Raw genomic sequence first — 20,954 nt, 5'->3', positions numbered from 1 at the left:
ACTAAGGGATTTAGCAGGCAAAGTTCAGCAGGTTGTTTGAGCTGCTTAAGGTGGATTCAGCAGCGGTCCTGTCCCTGTGACCTGCTGCACCTGCCAAGAGAACAGGCACAAAATCCTCGTACAAAAAGTAAACCCACTACCCTAATCACTTAGTTTGCTGACTCCACTTTAAAAAGACCTATTACTCTGTTTTTTTTTTTTTTTGGTGACATGGCATCATGCAAGGGGAAATAAAAAAGTACCATGTTTGAAGATCTACCAGTACCAGGGAATATAATAAATTACCACTTGTTTAAACTGAGCCCAGCAGGCACTGGATGTCTATGTAACATCTGACTGACGTTGGACATGACATCAGACAGAAGTTGCATTTTGGCTGGAAACAAAAACTGGGTTGATGTCAATATTTGACGTCAATTATGACATTGACTTAACATTGGATTTTGGTTACACAACCTGAAAACAACAAAATATCAACGTCAGCTGACGTCGGTATTGGACATCAAATTAACATTGACATTGAATTTTGGTCACCTGACGTCACAACCAAAATTTAACCAAATATCAACATCTTATGTTGTTGTGTGCCTGCTGGGAGATAATGTTCCTAACAAACATAAAAAAAATAAAAATGTTTGATCTCCAAAGACTTTCCCTTTACACATTTAGAAAACGAGACTGCACTTCTTACCCGTCTGGATTTGATCTCTTTCACATAAAGTGGAAGGAGGAACTCCGACACTCCCTCTAATCTGATGCCCTCTTTGGTTACACGGAGATTTCCCATGCCATCCTGACGGACAGAGGAAAAGAGAGAGAGTTTGTCATGTTCGTGCAAATATATAATTGTTTAACAGCAGATTTATGCTATCATAACGATTGTTTTCTCTGATTATATTTCGCTGTAAACCATACTGAGTTTAAGGAAACCCATCATTAAAAAAATCTCTCATGCAAGATTGTTTCCACCATGGATAATAAAATAAATTAATAAATTAAAGTAATAAACTTGTGTTTCGGGGGTTGGGGGGTGGTGGGTGGATCTGAATAGTGAAATATAACTCACAATTGGGATTAAAAAAAAAAAAAAAACTTTAACTTGAAACATTTTCGCAGTTGAAATAAAATGTTCTGATGTTCATTCATGTTTATTTCATGCTTTATGTAAATATGAAAATATGATTGGTTCACATGCTGCTTGAACTGAGGCACTACAGTGATCTGTCACAACACATTAAAGAGCCACAAAACGGTATTTATTGTTGGAATTTCTAAAAAAAAAAATTGATAATTAAAAAACAGAGACCTTTTTTCATACCAGAAGTAACCTGCTCTGTCTTGTCTGTCGACATGTTGTCCAGTTTCCTTTTTGCTCTGTAATGTATTTTTTACTGTGTGAGAACATGGTGTGTACTGTGAGAGTGGCATGGCTTGTCAGACCTAGCAACAGTAACTAAGGAGGGCAGGTTTTTGCAAAGGGTCGATTGTGAGATGTAACTTCCTCACCCCAATGATTTACACATTTTTCCATCTTATATTTTAGAATATTTTGTTAGTTCTTTTCTCATCTGAATTTTCTCATCTATTTTTTTATACAGTTACAGACACACATTCAGTCATCAGCCGCATCAGTTTTTATATCAAAGGAACTGGGTGTTTCATTACAAGTAGTGTTGGTGTGCTTTACATTGTGAAGCATGAATTAGTTAGATTAATATGTGCTTGCTTTTTTGAATGAACACTCTTCTTCATTGTAGAGAATGCAAGAATATGGGTGTCAAAATATACTGAAAAAAAAATCAATTTAGTTAAACAGATAACTAAACCAGTTTACTCCCACGTCTATGTTTTCTGCTAAATGTATGTAAACACTCAGATATGGCAGATTGTGGATTTAAGCATCTCTCTCAAAAGCAGTTTCTCTCTTCAATTTGGGTTGCACAAAGAGAAGCCCCACAGCTATTTTCCATCTTCCTTTTCCCAATTTACTTCTCTCCTTCCCAAATGCCATATTCTCTCTTTCATCACATCCCTTTTTCCATCTTCCCTTCTCATCACATTCTCAGTAACCAAGAGACTACAGTAATGACGTCAAACTTCAGTCCATGTTGTTAATATTTCTAAAGAGACTGAACATTGTGAAAAGAGAAAGCGAGCATGTTTTTTTTTTCTTTTTTTTTCTTTCTGAGCAATTAATTTCTAAAAACTTTTAAAATTATTCTACTTTTTATCATGTTGACCTTTCTCTGTTTAACCTGTTCATTTTATCTTTCAAGAGTACATTGTGTTCTTGGGCAACATTAATGAGTCAGTTACTTGAGAAGTTGATTTCATATGTGGCTCTAAAAGCATTGTTTCAGAATTAGCACATGGAGCATTATAATTACTGCATGTGAAAGCACTGCCATAAGATGAGGACTTTAAAGGGGTCATCGGATGCTAAATGCACTTTTACAAGTTGTTTGAACTGAAATGTGTGTTGGCAGTGTGTGTACACAACCACCCTATAATGATAAAAATCCGCCCAGTGTTTTTTATATATACTTTTTATATTATACATATATACTGACTCCAAGCTTTTTGAATGGTATAATGTATAATGTTACAAAAGCTTTTTATTTAAGATAAATTATGATCTTTGGATCTTTATATTCATCAAAGAATCCTGAAAAAATGTACTCAGCTGTTTTGATAATGATGATGATGATGATAATAATAATAATTATAAATTTCTCTTGAACAGCAAATCAGCATATTATAATGATTTCTGAAACATCATGGGACACTGAAGACTGAAGTAATGATGCTGAAATTTTAGCTTTGATCAAAGGGATCAATTCTATTTTAAAATATATTCAAATAGAAAGCAGTTATTTTAAATACTAAAAATATTTCACAATATTACTGCTTTTGTTGTATTTTGGATCAAATAAATGCAGGCCTGGTGAACAGCAGAGACTTCTTTAAAAGGAAAAAAAAAAAACATTAAAAGTCTTACTGTCCAAAAACATTTGACTGGTAGTGTATACAAACCTGAAAGGGTGCCCTGGCACATTTCCACCTAAGAAAAGGCAGACCATAGCAAACTGGCCCAATTAAACACACTGGCTTTCAACCAGGAACCACTAATGTCAGAGATAATGACCTCAAAACAAAAACAATGATGAGGCAACAAAACTAAACAGCTCATAAATGAATCTCAATGCACCTTTAGTTGCCAGGTGCAAGCAGTTCCTAGATTTGTCCTGCAACTATCCTGTCCTGTCTGATATTCAATATTTTATTCACAAATATCATGTTATTCACATACTGCTATTAATTTTATTTGTTTATAAAACTAGCCAGATTGGATTAAGTTACTTTGAAATGCTTGTTGGCTCTCCACACCTCCAGTACTGGCTGAGCACTGGCAATGCTGCAGTAAAAAGGTGGTGTCAGTCTGGACCAGTTAATAACTAGACATTCTGTCAATCAATGGCCACTTTGGGAGATTCAGGTAGTGACAACAGAGTCAAGCGAGGCCTTAAGGCCTATAACTTGCTCGTATTTTAGTGCTATTACAGCTTGCGTTTCTGCTTCAACTGGTGTGACAGCAGTCTGTTACCATCAACTTCCTCGACAGCAGCAGCCATCTGAGTTGCTGTTCTCTCAGCCAACATTTTCAATTTCAGCACTTCTCTCTGTCATAATCAACTGAACGGCTTCTGCTGATCATACTGGACTGATCTTGTTAAGATCAAACATCTCTGTGGCATAAGGGCAAGAAAAGGAATGTGGAATCTCCAATAATATCAAGGGTGCTTGTGCTAGTTTACAACCCCAATCTCAAATAAAGTTGGAACATTTTGTAAAATGCAGTGAAATAAAAAAAATCTGTGATTTGTTAATTCACTTTTACTTTTATATAATTTCCAAAAGTACAAAGAAAATATCTCCTTAATGTTTTTCCTGACCAGCTTAAATGTGTTTTGTAAATATAAACAATTTTTATGTTGATGACTGCAACACACTTCAAAAAACTTGGAACAGTGGCTAAATAAAAGTGAAAAGGTTATAGAATATCCAAGTTAAACTGTTTTGAAACAGTCCACAATAAGCAAGTGAATTGGTAATAGGTGAAAGGATCATGTTTGGGCATACAAAGAGCATCTCAGTCTTTGGCAGCAAAGCCACTTTGTGGCAAATTTCATGAGTAAAGTGACAAACATATCAAAAATAACATTTCTCAATGCAAATTCACAAAGAATTTAGGTCTTTCACCAACTACCATACAATACATAATATTGTGAAAAGATTCAGGGAATCCAGAGAAATCTCATTGCATGTAGGGCAAGGCCAGAAACCTTGGATGTGAAAAGGTTAATGTGCATGACCTTTGAGCCCTCAGATAGCATTGCATAAGAAACTGTCCTACAGCGGTGTTCCATATAGCCACATGTGCTCTCGAGTACTTCAGAAAACTGTTGTCATTTACCACAGTCTGCAGCTGCATTAAGAAATGCAACTTGAATATCTGTTAAACGAGGAGAAAGCTAAAGTATACATGAGTTCTATGGGGGTGCATCAATGCAAACACCATGAGAATTAAACAATAACGACTATGGACTGATGAGCAGCTGAAGTCAAGAAAAACTGGACAAAAATTTTGCATGTAAAACTTTAGCAATTAGTATCCTCAATTCTCAAATGATTAAACATTGTAATCAAAAAAGAAAGCTGAAATGACAGAATGTTAAAACATGCCTCTGTTCCAGCTTTTTTTTAGAGTGTGTTGCAACTATCAAAATAAAACAATACAAAATACATATTAAGTTGGTCAATGAAAACATTGTATTTTTTGTCAATTAAATAATTTTTTAAGAGAATTAACAAATCACAGCCTTTTGATTATTGCATTTTACAAAATGTCCCAACCTTTTTAGAATTGGTGTTGTATTGTCATTTTCTTGTAACAGGTGGCTGTACTTCCATTCATGACACAAACTAGATTCCAAATGGTTCGTTCATCAACCTCTTCATCAGCTCTGCAGACATAAATGTGTACTCATCCAGAGTAATTTTTAAATACAGCACAAGTGAGAATTAACCATTTCCTGTGAGCAATCAGCATTATGTAAACAGACACACAATCCTCACTTCAGTGTGGCAGCTGGCTGTTTCATGGCGATAAAGTGTCATTTAAATCTTTAGAAGGGATTTGATTGGCTGTGATTCACACAAATTATGAGTTTATATTTATCTTAGGTATGGAACAAATTATGTTCTTATAATGTAAACAAATGTATCATCGTCATCATCATACCTACAACACCAAAACTTCGCATTTAAAATCATTTCTTGGGAAAATAACTTCAGTTAGAATGATATTTCAATGTACACCCATTTGCGTGTGTTGATGCTGTTTGCAGTAACCTATGAAGTCCCCTTCACATCAGGCAATTGGGTTGTACGCCCAATTTAAATTATTATGACTATCAACAAGCCTTCTTGAGCTAAGTTACTCTAGTTCAATCTCCTCTGGCGAATACCACAGTGCTGTTTGTTGCTAGTAGAACAAAAATGCAGCTGCAAATTGAATGACTGCCAACATGAGGAAAAAACCCCACAAAATATAAATAATGCCTGGGGGTTACAAACTTTGCTTTGAAATACTAATAAAGGTCTTTATTGAATTTTAATTTAACGTGGAGTTGACTTTGGAATTTCAATAATAATAACCTATTACAAGGTCACGACTTTATTTATTTTCACTCTGTAGATTTAACTATGCTTTGCCAGGCACTGGTGTACTTTGGATCAATGTCTTATTGGATTTAAATAACCTTTTCTGGATTCTGCTTTTAAAAATTAATGTTGCAGAACAGCGGAAAATAATGCAAACCAGCAGTTGTGTCCCCCCACACAAACACGTACAGTACACACACACATACAGTCACCTCCCGATCACCCGCTTGGGAGGTGCTATAATGTAAGTCCTTGCTGTGAGTGGATCGATGTGGTAGACTTGCACAAATGACTAAATAATAACACTGATTGGGCTATGATTAGCTAAAGACCCCGGCGAGGAGGAGCTTCAGAGCAGAGCCACGATCAGGCTTTTAAATTAAGGGTAGTTTACTTGCTATTTGACCAGATTTAAAAAGCCACTTGAAGTTCACTAACTGCAAGGACATCCCCCTTAGAATACTCTGTTTAAGAGCCTTTCTCAGAAACACATGGGTGGAATATCAATAAATGTCCAAGCCCTGGGATTTCAGCCAAGGATAGAACTTAAAACTTTGTTTTAGTGGCCAAACTTATCTTGTTGAGTTTGGCCACTAAATTGTGACAGCAAAACACAGACAAGGTTATAGTAGACCAGCTAAATTGCATGTTATGGATGCGACGGATACATGTGATGGATACATGTGATAGATGAATGCATGGATTATGGATGTGATGGATGAATGCATGTAATGGATGTGTGTGATGGATGGTTGATTGGATGCATCTGAGAGATGGATGGATGTTATGGATGGATGGATAGAAGCAAGTTATGGATGGTTGATTGGATGCATGCGTGTAATGGACATAATGCATGGACACATTTGACAGACAGATGGACACGTGATGGATGGATGGATGGATAGATACAAGTTATGCTTGTTATGAAAGGATGGGTGGACACATGGGTGGATGGATATAATGAACAGATACATGTGAAGAACACATGGGCACATATGATGGATGGATCGATATTATGGATGGAAGGATGGATGGATGCAAGTTATGGATCAATGGATGCATGCTAAGGAAGAATATGCATGTTATGAATGGGTAGATAGATGGATGCATAACATGGATGAAATGATAAATACAATTTATGGGTTGATACTACATGTTAAAGAAGGATGTATGCATGTCACAGATTGATGTATGGCTGGATGAATGCATAATATAAATGGAAGGATGGATGCAATTTATGGATCTATGGTTGCATGTTAAGGAAAGATGTATGCATGTTATGAATGCAATGGATGGATGTGATGGATACATGTGATGGATGGATGCATGGATGATGGATCTGATGGATGAATACATGTGATGGATGTTTGTGATGGACAGCTGGATGGATGATATGGATGGATGGATAGATGCAAGTTATGGATGGACTGACGGATGGATGGATGGATGGTTGCATGCCATCTAATGGATGTAATGGACGGATGCATGTGACAGCCAGATTGACACATTTGATAGATAGATGGATGGAAGGATAGATACAAATTATGGATTTATTGTTGCATGTTAAGGAAGGATGAATCCATGTTACGGATGGATGGGTGGACACATGGATGGATGTAATGAACAGATGCATGTGATGGACGGATCCATATTATTGGTGGAAGGATGGATGCAAGTTATGGATCAATGGTTGCATACTAAGGAAGAATGGATTTATGTTACAGATGGATTGATGGATGCATATAATGGATGAAAGGATAGATAAAGTTACGGATTAATGGTTACATGTTAAAGAAGGATGAATGCATGTCACAGATCGATGGATGGATAGATGCATAAAATAAATGAAAGTATGGATGCAAGTTATAGATCAATGGTTGCATGTTAACCCTTTGACGTGTACGATCACACTGGTGTGATCAGTCTTGGCTGGTCCCTGAAGCGTACGATCACACCAGTGCGATTAGAATGTTCAGTTCATCACGTGATTAACTGCTGAATTTAAATCTGCTTTCGTACTTTGGCGGCGCGGAACCAGATCGGACGCGCTGAGCGCTTCTCATATTATCACAATTATTTAGTGTTTTCAACCATATAATGCTTATTTTAGGTTTATGGTTTTTATTTTATGTTAAGTACTAGAAATAGTGTTAATTTATAGTTTGTAAAATACACGCTGATGGAAATGGCAATAGTGATCCTTACAAATATAATCTGACATGTTTTATTGATATCATATACAGATTGTGTAGGTAACTATAAAGTTTACACTGTTCTTCTTACAGTTTACCGGAGACCTAGTTTAACGTGTTTTGGGAGGAGAGGATGAATTTGCGTGTTGTACATCCCAAAGCTCGGATTCAGCATGAACTAACATGGCAACGCCCATCACCTGGTATAGATCAACTAACACGGTCGAAATAAAAGTGTTTAAACTACCAAATAGATTTACTTGCACATATTTCAGAATCGGAATACCAGATATTTCATAATATAGTGAGCATGTTTGTGAATATTTTGAATAAAACAGGAAAAACGAAATAAAAGTGATCCATTTGTCACACAGAGCTTTTGTGGCTGCGTGGTGTCACATGACAAGCATGACGCATCGTCATGGAAACAATAAGGCTATACATTATAAAATAACGGTCACCTAAAAAAACTCACGCTGGGGGTTCAGCTAGAATATTTAAAACTCACGTGTGAAAGGGTTAAGGAAGGATGGATGTGGGTACAGTAGGTGAATAATAGATGGATGGATTGCTCAACAGGTGCGTGGATGGATGGTTGAATGAATAAAAGGGTGGATGGATGGATGGATGGATGGATTAACAGGTGGTTTGGAAGATGAATAGATTTTAGTTAAAAAACTAAGAGTATATTGTAGAGGCCTGATTGATAGATTGTTGCTGTAAAAGTTCCATGGTCTTTTAGCTTAAAACATTGTCAAAGCCTTTACCCACAGAGACTGTGAGTGCCACACAGCAAGATTTTCACCACAAAGACAGGCTGTATTATTATAAACACGTCTCCTGCTGAAAGGAATAACAAAGGGGAAAAAAGAGCAAAAGACAAAGAGAGAAAGAACAAAACAAACATGAAAGGGTGATCGTGACGGGCAGCATGGGTAAGAGGGGGCAAGCCTGCTGAGACAGCAAGATATGCATCGTCCCACGCATTATGCTCAGCATAGGACCAGACATCTTCTTTTAATCAGCTTCTAATACACTGCTGTGTCAAGGTAATGATCCTTTGTTGCTGGGCTAATTGGACAAACATATCATAGCCCCTCCAACTGTGCGTGCATGTGTGATTGCGTTTGCCTGAGCCTTTCCACACAATCACAGTGACAGCAAACAGTGTAGGAGGAACTGGTGAATCAGTGTTCTAAACTAAGTGATAAAGAGTCTAACTGAAGTTGCATTTAGAAGATATGAACGTTATCAGCGCAAGAACACTCCAGAAACCCAGCAGGGATGACGCACAATCCATCATCTTCTGACACATCTGACTTTGTGCCTTAAATGTCAGGCTGGGAATTGATTCCAAAAATATTTTTTTCTGAGGTGTTGGGAATCAAGAATTGATTCCAAATGTTTGAATTAATACCATCAGTTGTAATAGAAAACAGCTGTTCTTGTTCCTCTAATCTTTCAAAAGAAACTAAATAAATATATAAAATAAAAACAACAGTGAGGAACTGATTCTTAAAACTCTGTCGATTCCAGAACCAGCAACAGGAATCGGAATTGATGTTAAACATTTTGGAATTTAACAGCCATACTTAAATGTGCTCAAAGCAATGAATTTAAACACGCAAGTATCACTAAAATACATCTAACAAAAAGCAATGTGATCTCATGATAATTTGTATATTTTATGTAAAATGTGGTTCTACAAAATGTGCATTTACTTATGTTTTTGCAGACATTAAAACGTACAATACTGATGTATTTACAGCATTAAAACCTAAAACATAAATTATTAATGTATGAATAACTGATATGAATAACAAATTAGCTTGTTATTGGAAAAGTAAAATAGCACATCAAAATCTTAAAGAAAAAAAGTAAAAAGCATGGTTACATTTTGTTCCCCCAAAACATCACACCAACACAAGCACATTGACTCATGCTTCAGAATATGTTTTTAGAGAAGCTAAATAAACATTGAACATTCAAAAACTCTCTTGACATTAAGACACAAGGTAAAATCGAGCTAAGTATGCTGGGTTCGTGCTGGCTAAGACTGGTCACAGAGAGCATGAACACGGACTGAATGGAGCTGATATGAGTTTAATGCTGAGCTGTTTGAGGCTATTGAGAAGGACCTGTGTGATTCTGAAGAGGGTTGCTAAGAGGTGAGATGCAGGTAGAGAAAGAACACCAAGGGGTTTTTTGTATGCCGAGCAATTTGTAGGATAAACAACTCACTCACCGACCTGAACACAAATGTGAATGATAGCAAAGCATTCTAATCAATGAACATGTTCCTTTCATTCAGCTCTTTGACATAACCATACACACTCAAGTCCAGGCCACATTCAGACAAATTCTGACATAACATTCACATCCAGACAAATTCTGGCATAAAAAGCAATATTTTACACTTATTGCTATTGTACAAGCATGTATTTTTATTGTAGATGACAGAGGGTATTTTCTAAAGTGTGGACATGGTCAGCAATCAGTCTAATAAAAAACTATTTAGTACTGCAAATAACAATAATTTTAGGTAACAGGTTTAAAGATTTTGTTTCATCCGATGTGTTCTGGAGCCTTATATAATCAAGACATTGAGAAAACTCTGATTAAACCGGCTGCCATACAAAGTTTGGCATCAGTTATTTTAATGAGACAATTTCCACTGTCTCTTTATTTCAGCTGTCAGTTTCAAAACCTAAGAAAAAAAAAAAAAAAGATTATTTTGTACATAAGTATTTGTAAATACATAATACTTATGTACAATTAAATTAGGAAACTTTTTCTACAGTACTTTTATTTAAAGCAGTTTTTTTTTTTAGACTTTAAATTTTACTCAGCAGTCACAGTCTCCACGCTTTTCAATTTTAGTCAATTTTAAAAGTCCCTCCCATAAGAAACTAAAAGAGACTATAATCATTTGCAATTTATAGAAATATTATTTCATCTTAAAATATGATTACTTTTAAATGACTTTCAATGGAGAATGATGTTTTTTTTGCAGCCAAATCGTGTAGTTACGACACCAACCAGCAGGTCCTGACTAAATCATGCTAACCAGCTAAACCTTTGCCCCTTGGGTAGAACAATCTTAGAAGTTGTGCACAAATATCCCCCGCATGACCGTAACTTTTCAACATGGCAGAAAAGATCAATTTCAACAAGGACAGATTTTAATTATGTAATGCTATATAGCAGTATCATTTAGCTATTGCCACAGTCATATGCATTCTGTTCAAAAGTTTGAGGTGAGGGAGATTATTTTAATTTTTTAATGCCTTGATGGATTTGTTTCTCAGAAACCCACAACTTTTTACTTCACAAGATTGATAGATGTCATGTGGATCATTGTGTTGTTTTTAGCAGTTATTTTGAACTCTCATTCTGACGGCACCCATTCACTGCAGAGGATCCATTGATGTAATGATAATTTTCTCCAAGTCTGTTCTGATCAAGAAACAAACTCATCTGCATCTTGGATGGCCTATGGGTGAGTACATTTTCAGATTTTTTTTTTAATTAATTAATTAATTTATTATTATTATTATTATTATTATTGTTATTATTATTATTATTATTGTGAACTATTACTTTAAATCTTTTATTCATCAAGGATGTATGAAATTCATGTTTTAAATGGGTCAAATGATCATTATTTTGTTTATTGGGTGTAACAGAATATGTTGACATGTTTTAATGTTCAAAAAACACATTATTTTTCAAATACTGTACATTATTGTAGGTCCTCTATGCCCCGCCTCTCTCAAACGCGTCGTTTTCTACAAAGTCCCTCCTTCTGACAAGTGCAGTCTGCTCTGATTGGCCAACTGACCCAGTGCATTGTGATTGGCCCGAACACCGCAAGCACTCGTCGGAAATGTAACGACCCTTTCCATAATCGCAAGCTTCATCTTTCAAAGTAAATGTAAAGACATTTAAAATACATTTAGTTTTACCATCAGTTCAAGCCCGAAAGGGGAACAGAGTCGTGTGACGGTCTGTTTTATGAAGCTGTTATGTTTTTGGTGTGTGTTTGCATACACAAGCCATGGACGACTGTTATGTGTGATGATTTCTCTGTGTGTCTCTCTCTCTCTCTCTCTCTCTCTCTCTCACACACACACACACACACACACACACACACAATGTGCAAAACTCCGCATTTGAACAGTCAATAGCAAATACTTAAACTAATAACAAAACATACTCACAGTAGCTGATTCCAAAGTGTCAGATTGTCGTAGCAAAGTCAGAATTACCTCCTCTCCTAGGTTCACGAAACGGTCGTCCACGGTGCATTGCTGTTCTGTTGTAAGTAATCTTAAAGATTCCTAAATGCATCTACTTTCAGAAGGCCAAATAAAGTCTTTTTGCTTTCGCCTAGATATACACAGCATCTCCCTGACATGGCTGCTTAAACATTAAATGCGGTTACTGAAACCATGCCTTCTTTCTTTGCATGAACATTTAGATGCCATTACGCAAATATTTCCACATAGTGATGTAGACATGTGGTGGCGTGTTAGAATGAGTCGTTTTAGGGGGGCGTGGCAGAGTCTTAACTTTTATAAAGAATATCTTTGCAACTTTACAGATCTTCTTCATGCACCAAGAGCTTGTAACACTCCAAAGAGAAAGGAAAAATTTTAATTGCATCATATGACCCCTTTAAATCAAGTGACAATAAAGATTTTATATATTTTATAGATTTATTTATATTTCCAAAAAAAAAAAGGTATCATTGTTTTTCTAAAATATTCTTATTATTGACTAATGATAAGAAGAGATGCTTCCTGCGCATCAAATCAGCATATTAGAATGATTTCTGAAGGATCATGTGACACTAAGGACTGGAATAATAATGCTGAATGTTCAGCTTTGCAATCACTAGAATAAATGACATTTTAAAAATGAATTGAAATAGAATGGCTATTTTAAGTTTTAGTAATATTTTGCATCATTACTATTTTTTTTATTTTTTTTACTGTACTTAGATCAAATAGATTCTATCTGAAAAACATTAAAAACCAACATTAAACCTTTGAACAATAATGTAGCAGTATCTTGCAACAAGCACATGAAGGCAGTGTAATTGTTCTACCAAGTCCTACTACAGAGTACATCAAACTCTTATTTCAAACAAGCTAAGAAAATTCAGCTGTTTCCCTTTAAAAAACAAACTAAGTTTTACAAAGAAGTCAGTGCATAAAACTATGGCTGTCTTTCAATTTACTCAACCATTTGCTAAAGCAGCACGCATACACAAGCCTCCTGCTGACCCTCTGAACTCTTTGGGGAGCATTAAGCCTGATGGGTAGGTGATATACTGCAGAAGCGAAGTGAGAATTCAGGTGTGCCTCGACTAAAAGTGCTGATTGGTGTTTCTTAAAACAATACTGAAACAGCTAGTCCTGCCATTATTCACTTTTCAGTGGATTAGCTGTCAAAAGAGGCAGCAAAACAACACCCTGCTCTGAATATCTCCCACTCTCCAGACCTCTTCTCACTACAGATACGGATCAGTGCAGTCAGCAGTCCTTCGCTTTCTCACTTCCTCCATCTCTCTTCCCAGCACACACACACACACACACACACACACACACACACACACACACACACACACACACACCAAAAACAGCATTAAAGTGGATCTGTGACATATGTGTCAGAAATATTGGCCTAAACAGGGAAGGCAACAATAAATCCACAAAGCAAGCACGCATAATTATTTATACAAAGAGCATGTCTCGCTATGACAGACTAGTGATTACGAGAGCCATATTGTCTCAACATCTGTCCCGGGTTTTGTCATACCTCACTTTTGAATCAACATACTGTCATCACCACTGGCCGGGGAAACAAACATGTCGGAAGGAAGTTTAATCTATTAGCAACTAAGAACACATACACAAACATGCTGGTGGTTCATGCTGGATGAACTCTAAATGTTCCTCATCCAAGGATATTATTATACAAACAGCTTTTAAATATGTTAATTCTGTATTTGCATAATTACAAAAGTAGAGTTTCGTAACTGTGTTGTATAACCTACCAGAATCGCTGGTGAATTTGTTTCTGCAACTTTCAAGCTATTATAGCGACAATTCCCCTGGAGCAACATGGTTTTAAATTCAACAAATTCAAATCATAATTGACCCCATTTATTTTCTTAATATACATTCTGGTCGTATTCTGCACTGTTCATCCGTGCACGTTATTCAAAAGGAGAGAAAAAAAAATGGATCGCAAGGGCCTTTCTGAATTAGCAGTGTGACTCAGAATCACTCAGCCAGTAAATCGTTCAGTTTGCAATTGACCCCTTTCACTAAACCACAAGTCATGTGTCCGATAAGAAATGATCAGGGAATCATTACTGTAATGAATTTAGGTTCATGAATCAGTCCATTTACTGACTGGTTATTTTTTTTATTTGTTTATATGTGAATATGAATACATACAAATGTGTTGTAATACAATAACACACACACACACACACACACACACACACACACACACACACACACACACACACATACACACACACACACACACACACACACACACACACACACAGGCTTCCATTTTTGTGGGGACATTCCATAGGTGTACGGTTTTGTATACACCTAAACCTACCCCTCACACAAAACTTTTGATGGCACAAATGGGTAAATTCATAAGAGTGTCTTTAAAACCCCTCTTTTGTGCAAATTACTTCCTTGAGCCACAGTTTCTAATGTCAAGTTGTCAGTTAAACAGCTGAGCCCAAGCCTCCATTACTAATTTGAAAACATCACTTTAGGACTAGTAATGAAGGAATGTTGAGTAGCTTCATTGAAAGCTTATTATATTACTTTATATTATATTGAAAACTCACTGTATTATGTAGAGTATTATGAGAGAGATTGAGCGCGATTACCTGCACCTGTGGAAAGCGATATCTTTGTTGTACTATACTTTCATCTGTTAAGGGTGATTTTCGATTTCAATTTGTTAGCTGCGTCTTGGAAGCTGTTGTTGAAAGTAAAAATAACTGACTTGTTTGCAACCCTATTTTAGTCTCTTTCAATATAAAAGTCTTTACTGCTGACTCACTCATAAAAAAAACAGTCACTTGTCGCCATCTAATTATGGAACAATGTAAGTAATCACCATAACAAACACACTCAATGGGCCTCATTCACTAAACTTGCGTAAATATACTAGTAAATTCTGAGTAATTTGCGAGTAAAACAGACCTCCCCGAAAACTCTCCTCCGGATTCACAAACTCTTCGTAAACATCCGATTTGATAGTTTAACATATGTATGTTAATGAATTCCAATCATTCGTAAAGAGGGCGCTAGTGCACGCTCATTTACAATTAATATAATCCCCACCTATGAATTACAGCTACGCAAATTGCGTGTCCAGGAATAGAATAGTGGAATATTCTAGTCTACTTTCTCAGATTTGGCTCCAGTATATTGCATAAATACAAAAAATACTAGGCCATATGAATAAATATTCAATAATGTGTGACGACCAAAGAGTTTTTAGCTAGCTGAAAAAATGGCAAGCGCTCTTCTTAAAATTGAGAACGATTTGGTGGTACAGGGTTTTTCCAGCTGAGGTGCTTTAGTTGCTATGGTATGGAATATTAATGGTGGCAACGTATTAGCCTACTAGTATCTATTTTTTTAAGAATTTTACTAAATATAATAATGCAGAAACCAGTAATATTGACTTCTCCATCCAATATTGACTTCTCCTTCGTTTTAGGCAGTTGTTGTCCCGCCCCTCCTCTATTAACAGCTGGGTAATGACAGTGACGAGCACTGCCTTTTACAATTATCAACTCAGCTACAAAAAATAAATAAATAAATAATAATAATTAATTAATAAAAAAAAGAGTGCAAGGGCAAATTAACTTCATCTGAATCAAAATTCTGTGTCATCAGGTTGCCAAAAAGAACACAGAACGTTTTACACACCATTTACACGTGGTAGGGAGCAGGTGTACATTTCTTTTGTATCAACTAATATTTTGAAAATATGAACATTTTCATGAATTAGAAAATTTACATCAGAAAGGATTTTTTGAATTTACACAAAAATTCATTCTGCTCATGTTTCATGAATGAGGCCCAATGTTTCCCAATACTAAATAATATTATTAATTATTACTATTATTTATTTAAAATATTATTTATTGAATAATAGCATCTAAAATACAACAATAACAGCCATTATAAAATTTGCATAAAATCAGTCAAAAGTCAGCGATCTGACATACAGCATTAAAGTTACATAAAATATAACGTGATGAGACTTTGACCTCAGCCAAAACTATTTGGTCTAGAACAAATTATAGATTAATGAGACCAAAGCCTGCCCATTAGATCTCATGTTTATTCACTACAGAGACATCAGAGCCAGTGGCAAATTCCAGAAGATCTGGTCAAGGTAATGCTGTTCTTGGTGGGTTCATGAACGGCCGCTAACGCCCTGGAGCTAACACCTCTGAAAACGTTGAACTAAATTTTCAAAAGACATCAACAAACAGCATATTTTAAGTCTAAACAAATAATTCTCACCTCTAAAAATGTAAAACTACATTCCATGACACAAATACAGTATTATTTATAGAATTTATAGAACTATTTAGAGAAAAAACAATCTGGGCGTCTGCCGTTGGAGTTATCACTATAATAAAGCACTCCTCTCAGCCAATAAGATTTCAGGACTAGAAAGAACTTATTTAAAGCTGTAAGGCCAACACTATCAACAGGAAAACAAAAGTGACAACATTAAATTGCATACACTAAATACTATACATTCAATATTTTATCTCTTTCTTTTATTATAAATCTCTCTCTCTCTCTCTCTCTCTCTCTCTCTCTCTCTATATATATATATATATATATATATATAGATATATATATATATATATATATATATATCTCTTTGCCTAAGGCTTTGTGGTTTTTGAATTGAAACCTTTTTTGCTTCTATTGTATTGAACAGCTCATGTGCATTAAAAAAAGAAAAGAAAAAGAAAGAAAACACTTAAGATTATAATAATTTTCGCAGTAACAGCTTTTGTTTAATTTGAACAAAAAAAGAAGACAAATGAGTGTGCACACACAGGTATACTACTAACTCTGTCCTTTTACTGCTGCGACCCATGACATTGAAACTCAATAAACAATCAGGAAGCAATCATTCAAATGTGGAACCTTATTCATCAAATCTCTAATAAGCAGACCAAACACGAAGCATGCATAAATGATTGCTTTGCCCTTTATATTAAAACCAGCTTGCTCTGCAATATTCAGTTTAGAAATAATGAGGGAAAACTGTTATGAAGGAAAGATATGCTTGGATGGATCGTCTCAGTTACTAATCCAAACTCATTTCAAGCTAGTAGGGTTTGAATAAATCAATGTATTGATAAACATGGATTATCATGAGAAGGATGTCTCATGCTCCTTAGATGATGATACTACACGCTTAAAGATTAAGGCCCCAAATATGTATGTATGTATTTATTTATTTCTTTTTTCTTTTTTTTTTTTGAAGAAGAAGAAGAACGTTCCAATAATCAGAAGCTTTTTCTACTGTAAAGAACCTTTTGTGCAATGGAAAGATTCATTGGATGCATGGTCAAAATCCATATCCAAATGTATGTGAAAATGTATGTGTAGTATTTACTAACTAAAAGTAGCATAATTACTCACCTAAATACATATTTCAATAAAGTGACAGCACTTTTCAAAATGGAGACATATATATATATATATTATATATATATATATATATATATATATATATATATATATCCCCAAATGTGTGCGTTAATGTAACAAATGTAGGTATGTTGTTTTTTTTTTTTTTTTTTTTTTTTTTTTTTTTTTTTACTTTTTTTGCATGGTTCATATGAATAAAACTTTCTCTGATCAAATTAATGATTCTATTAAATAATCACTAATTATATTATAAGCTATTTAGTTACATGCTGATTTCACCAGTTTCATAATAGTTTCATTGGTTTTATGTAAATGTTCAGTTAATTGTCCCTAAGTTAGATCTTCAGTGTTATTGTGCCAGATACATACAGCTAATACATATAATAAAATACAGATCTAAATATATAATAAAATAGAATCAATACTTCGCACGGTTTTGGAATGACACGAGGGTAAATAAATGATGACAGAATTTTCATTTTTGGGTGAACTATCCCTTTAAATGATGGATAGCATCCCAAATAAAGACATGCACATTTCATTCACATTCACAGTCAGCTGTGGCTACTTCCTGTGTTCACAACAAACACACACACAAGACAGAATTATGACTTGTGTGACATTTATCACAGTGAGGGATTTGACTAATATCAGTGGAATATTCGGCTTCATGGGTTAACGGGAAGGAAATTCATCTGCACAATTGGATTTCGTAACAGCAGAATCCGCCAACCCTAGAGACTTGCTGACGGCTCCTGTGAAATTACCCATCTGCCTTTTTCCCTTCCCCAAGTCTGATGTTCACTCTCGTTCGCTCACTCACTCTCTCTATCTCTGTCTCCGTCTGCCCCCTTGCAGTTTTGGGCCAGCAAAGTGGAGATTTGATTGTTGGGGGCCATTTATGAAAACAGTAGGGAAGGATTGACTTGACTTGACCAAGCTGATTTGCATACATATATATCCAGTCCAAACATTGGCCCCTCAGGGGATTGTGGGATATTACAGCTGGAATAGCTGGTGACCAAGCAGGTAAATTGAGTTGGAAAATATACTTTTTGCAGAAATTGGTGAAAATGGATAGATATGTAACTTATGATGGGTTTATCAAGCTCTGGTTGCCATAGCGACATATGGAAATTATTATGGGGAGTTACAGTATGTCAAAGTGTTGGCTCCGCGTATGCGGTCATTCCCTCAGAACTCACTGTGTTTCAGTAGCTGGAGATTTGCACAAGCTAAGTTAGTAATCACAGGAGTGAATGTACAGTTTGCTTGAGATAATATAACTGTCACTTTACAGCACTACATATTTATAAATGCAACATGTAAGTATACTCTGTGATGACACTGTAAAGATATTTTGTTCTTATAACTTGACAGTTATAGTGTAAGGTAGTGTTTGCTTAAAAGCCCTTGTAATGTCTTTCACTAGTCCTCATGTTTAAATATTGTGGATTGAGGATGCTGTTGTTTTTATTATTATTATTTTATTAAGACACTAAAAATATGACAGAAAAAAATGGGTTTGAAACATGTGCCAGACTCGAACCTGAATCTCCCACATCAAGAAAAAAAAAAAAATGTTAAATAGCGTGCCTCAAAGTTCTATATGGAAGGACACAGACCCTGGTTTCAGGAAACCACCAAGACATTAAATATTAATAAAAAAGACTTTAGAAAAACCAAAGTGACATCCACTACACCCATTAAAAGTACATTTCCCCCAGGAAAGTTGAGGTTTAAGTGCCTTGCTGAAAGAAGCCACGGTGATGGATCATCCCTTGCGAGGGATGAATTTCCAGCCTTTTTGCAACCATCCCCGATGTTTAACCACTGAGCTACACCATCCAGAGAAGCCAGAAAATAATAGTTTTTTTTATGGTTACAAAAACATATCTTTACGTGCAACAAAGTTGCATTTGAATGATATAATAGGATATAATAGTTAATTTCAGAGTTGGTGGTTTCTATAGGCCAATGATTATAAACAATGAATAAGCAATGGAACTGACATATATTTTTTGTTCCTATTTCTTACTGGTTTACCACTATTAACATTTGAAAAACAAAATTTCTGCCAAAATATTATTAATATATAGCTCATGATACGTATATACAGTCACATTGTCAGGACCCCGGTTCTGTGTCTTGTTTGGTATAGACTTTTATGTTGAAATGTTTTCTCTGTTCTCATTGTTTCTGTGTTCACTTCTGTGTTTCTTATTGTTATCATATTAGCCTGCATTCCATTCGGGAGGGCTCATCCCTATGCCCTTATCCCTTCAAACGGTTTACCCTCTGGAGTGAGAGCTTTGAAGGGTTGAAGGGTGTAGGGGACCAAACAACTGTTTCTTGAAGGGCCCTTCTGCGTCATCATCCCATGCCCACACGGAGGCGCCGTCATCATGGGAAGAATCAGCGCAAAGGATCATGGGGGCCAAGGTGTCCATCAGTTGTACTCTTAGAAATCCATCATTCCAAAGGTCCCTTTGAAGTGGCCAGTTTTGAGCACTTCAGTTTGGAACGACCCTTCAATATGGCGGCCATGATTGTTTTCACTCCAAAGTGCCCTTCAGAGGGCGATATATCTGTTAGGAATGCAACGTTAGTTACTATGCTTCCTGTTAAAAGACTCACCTGCAATTAGTTATCTTTTATTTCCTTCAGTATTTAAGCTCTTATATGTTAGTCGTCCATGGACATTATTCTTTAGTGTTTAGCTGTGTCCGGTCTGGGTTTTATTTTTTTATTATTAAATCTGTGTTAGCATTTGGATTTGCCCTGGCCTGATCCTTTCACACCTGTTACAAACATGATTGTTTTTTTTTGTTGTTGTTGTTTGTTGTTTTTTTTTTTTTTTTTCATTTAAAATTATTTATTATAAATTATTATTAAATCTATTCAAGGCTTTTTTTTATGCCACATTTAAATTTCTTAAAGATAGTCAAAATGTTTTCAGATTATATGAAACCAACTTTAATACAAAGTATACATTTCTAAAAACCTGGATTGCAAACAATATATATATACAGACACTTTTATGCAGTATGTCACTGAGCCAGCTCTTTCATAGTCATGATAGTGAGGCTGAAATGTCCTATATGTGGTAATACAGTTTAAACTTTGGTTACCCATTTAGAGATAAACTAAATGGTTTGATAATCTGTCACTGCAAAAAACCCACCTGAGAGGGACTATACAGGTCAAACAACTCACAGTTTGTTAAAGATAACAGAAAGTCTAAAGATACAAGTCTCTGTGTGTGGTATAGTCCATTTCAAAGTCACAATGGAAAGATTTAAGC

General features: G+C 35.5%; 1 protein-coding gene across 1 annotated transcript in view; it reads right to left on the bottom strand.

The window, feature by feature from the left end:
* The window catches only part of LOC109069888 (zeta-sarcoglycan), a 248,417-nt gene that overhangs the window by 76,175 nt on the left and 151,288 nt on the right, over positions 1–20,954 (bottom strand). The window contains 1 exon segment of the mRNA XM_042716726.1: positions 692–793. Coding sequence (XP_042572660.1) covers positions 692–793 — 102 coding nt within the window.

This window comes from Cyprinus carpio, chromosome B1 (assembly GCF_018340385.1).
Source record: "Cyprinus carpio isolate SPL01 chromosome B1, ASM1834038v1, whole genome shotgun sequence".
NCBI lineage: Eukaryota > Metazoa > Chordata > Actinopteri > Cypriniformes > Cyprinidae > Cyprinus > Cyprinus carpio.
The sequence above is the reverse complement of the archived record's forward strand: the minus strand, read 5'-3'. Positions and strand labels throughout refer to the sequence as shown.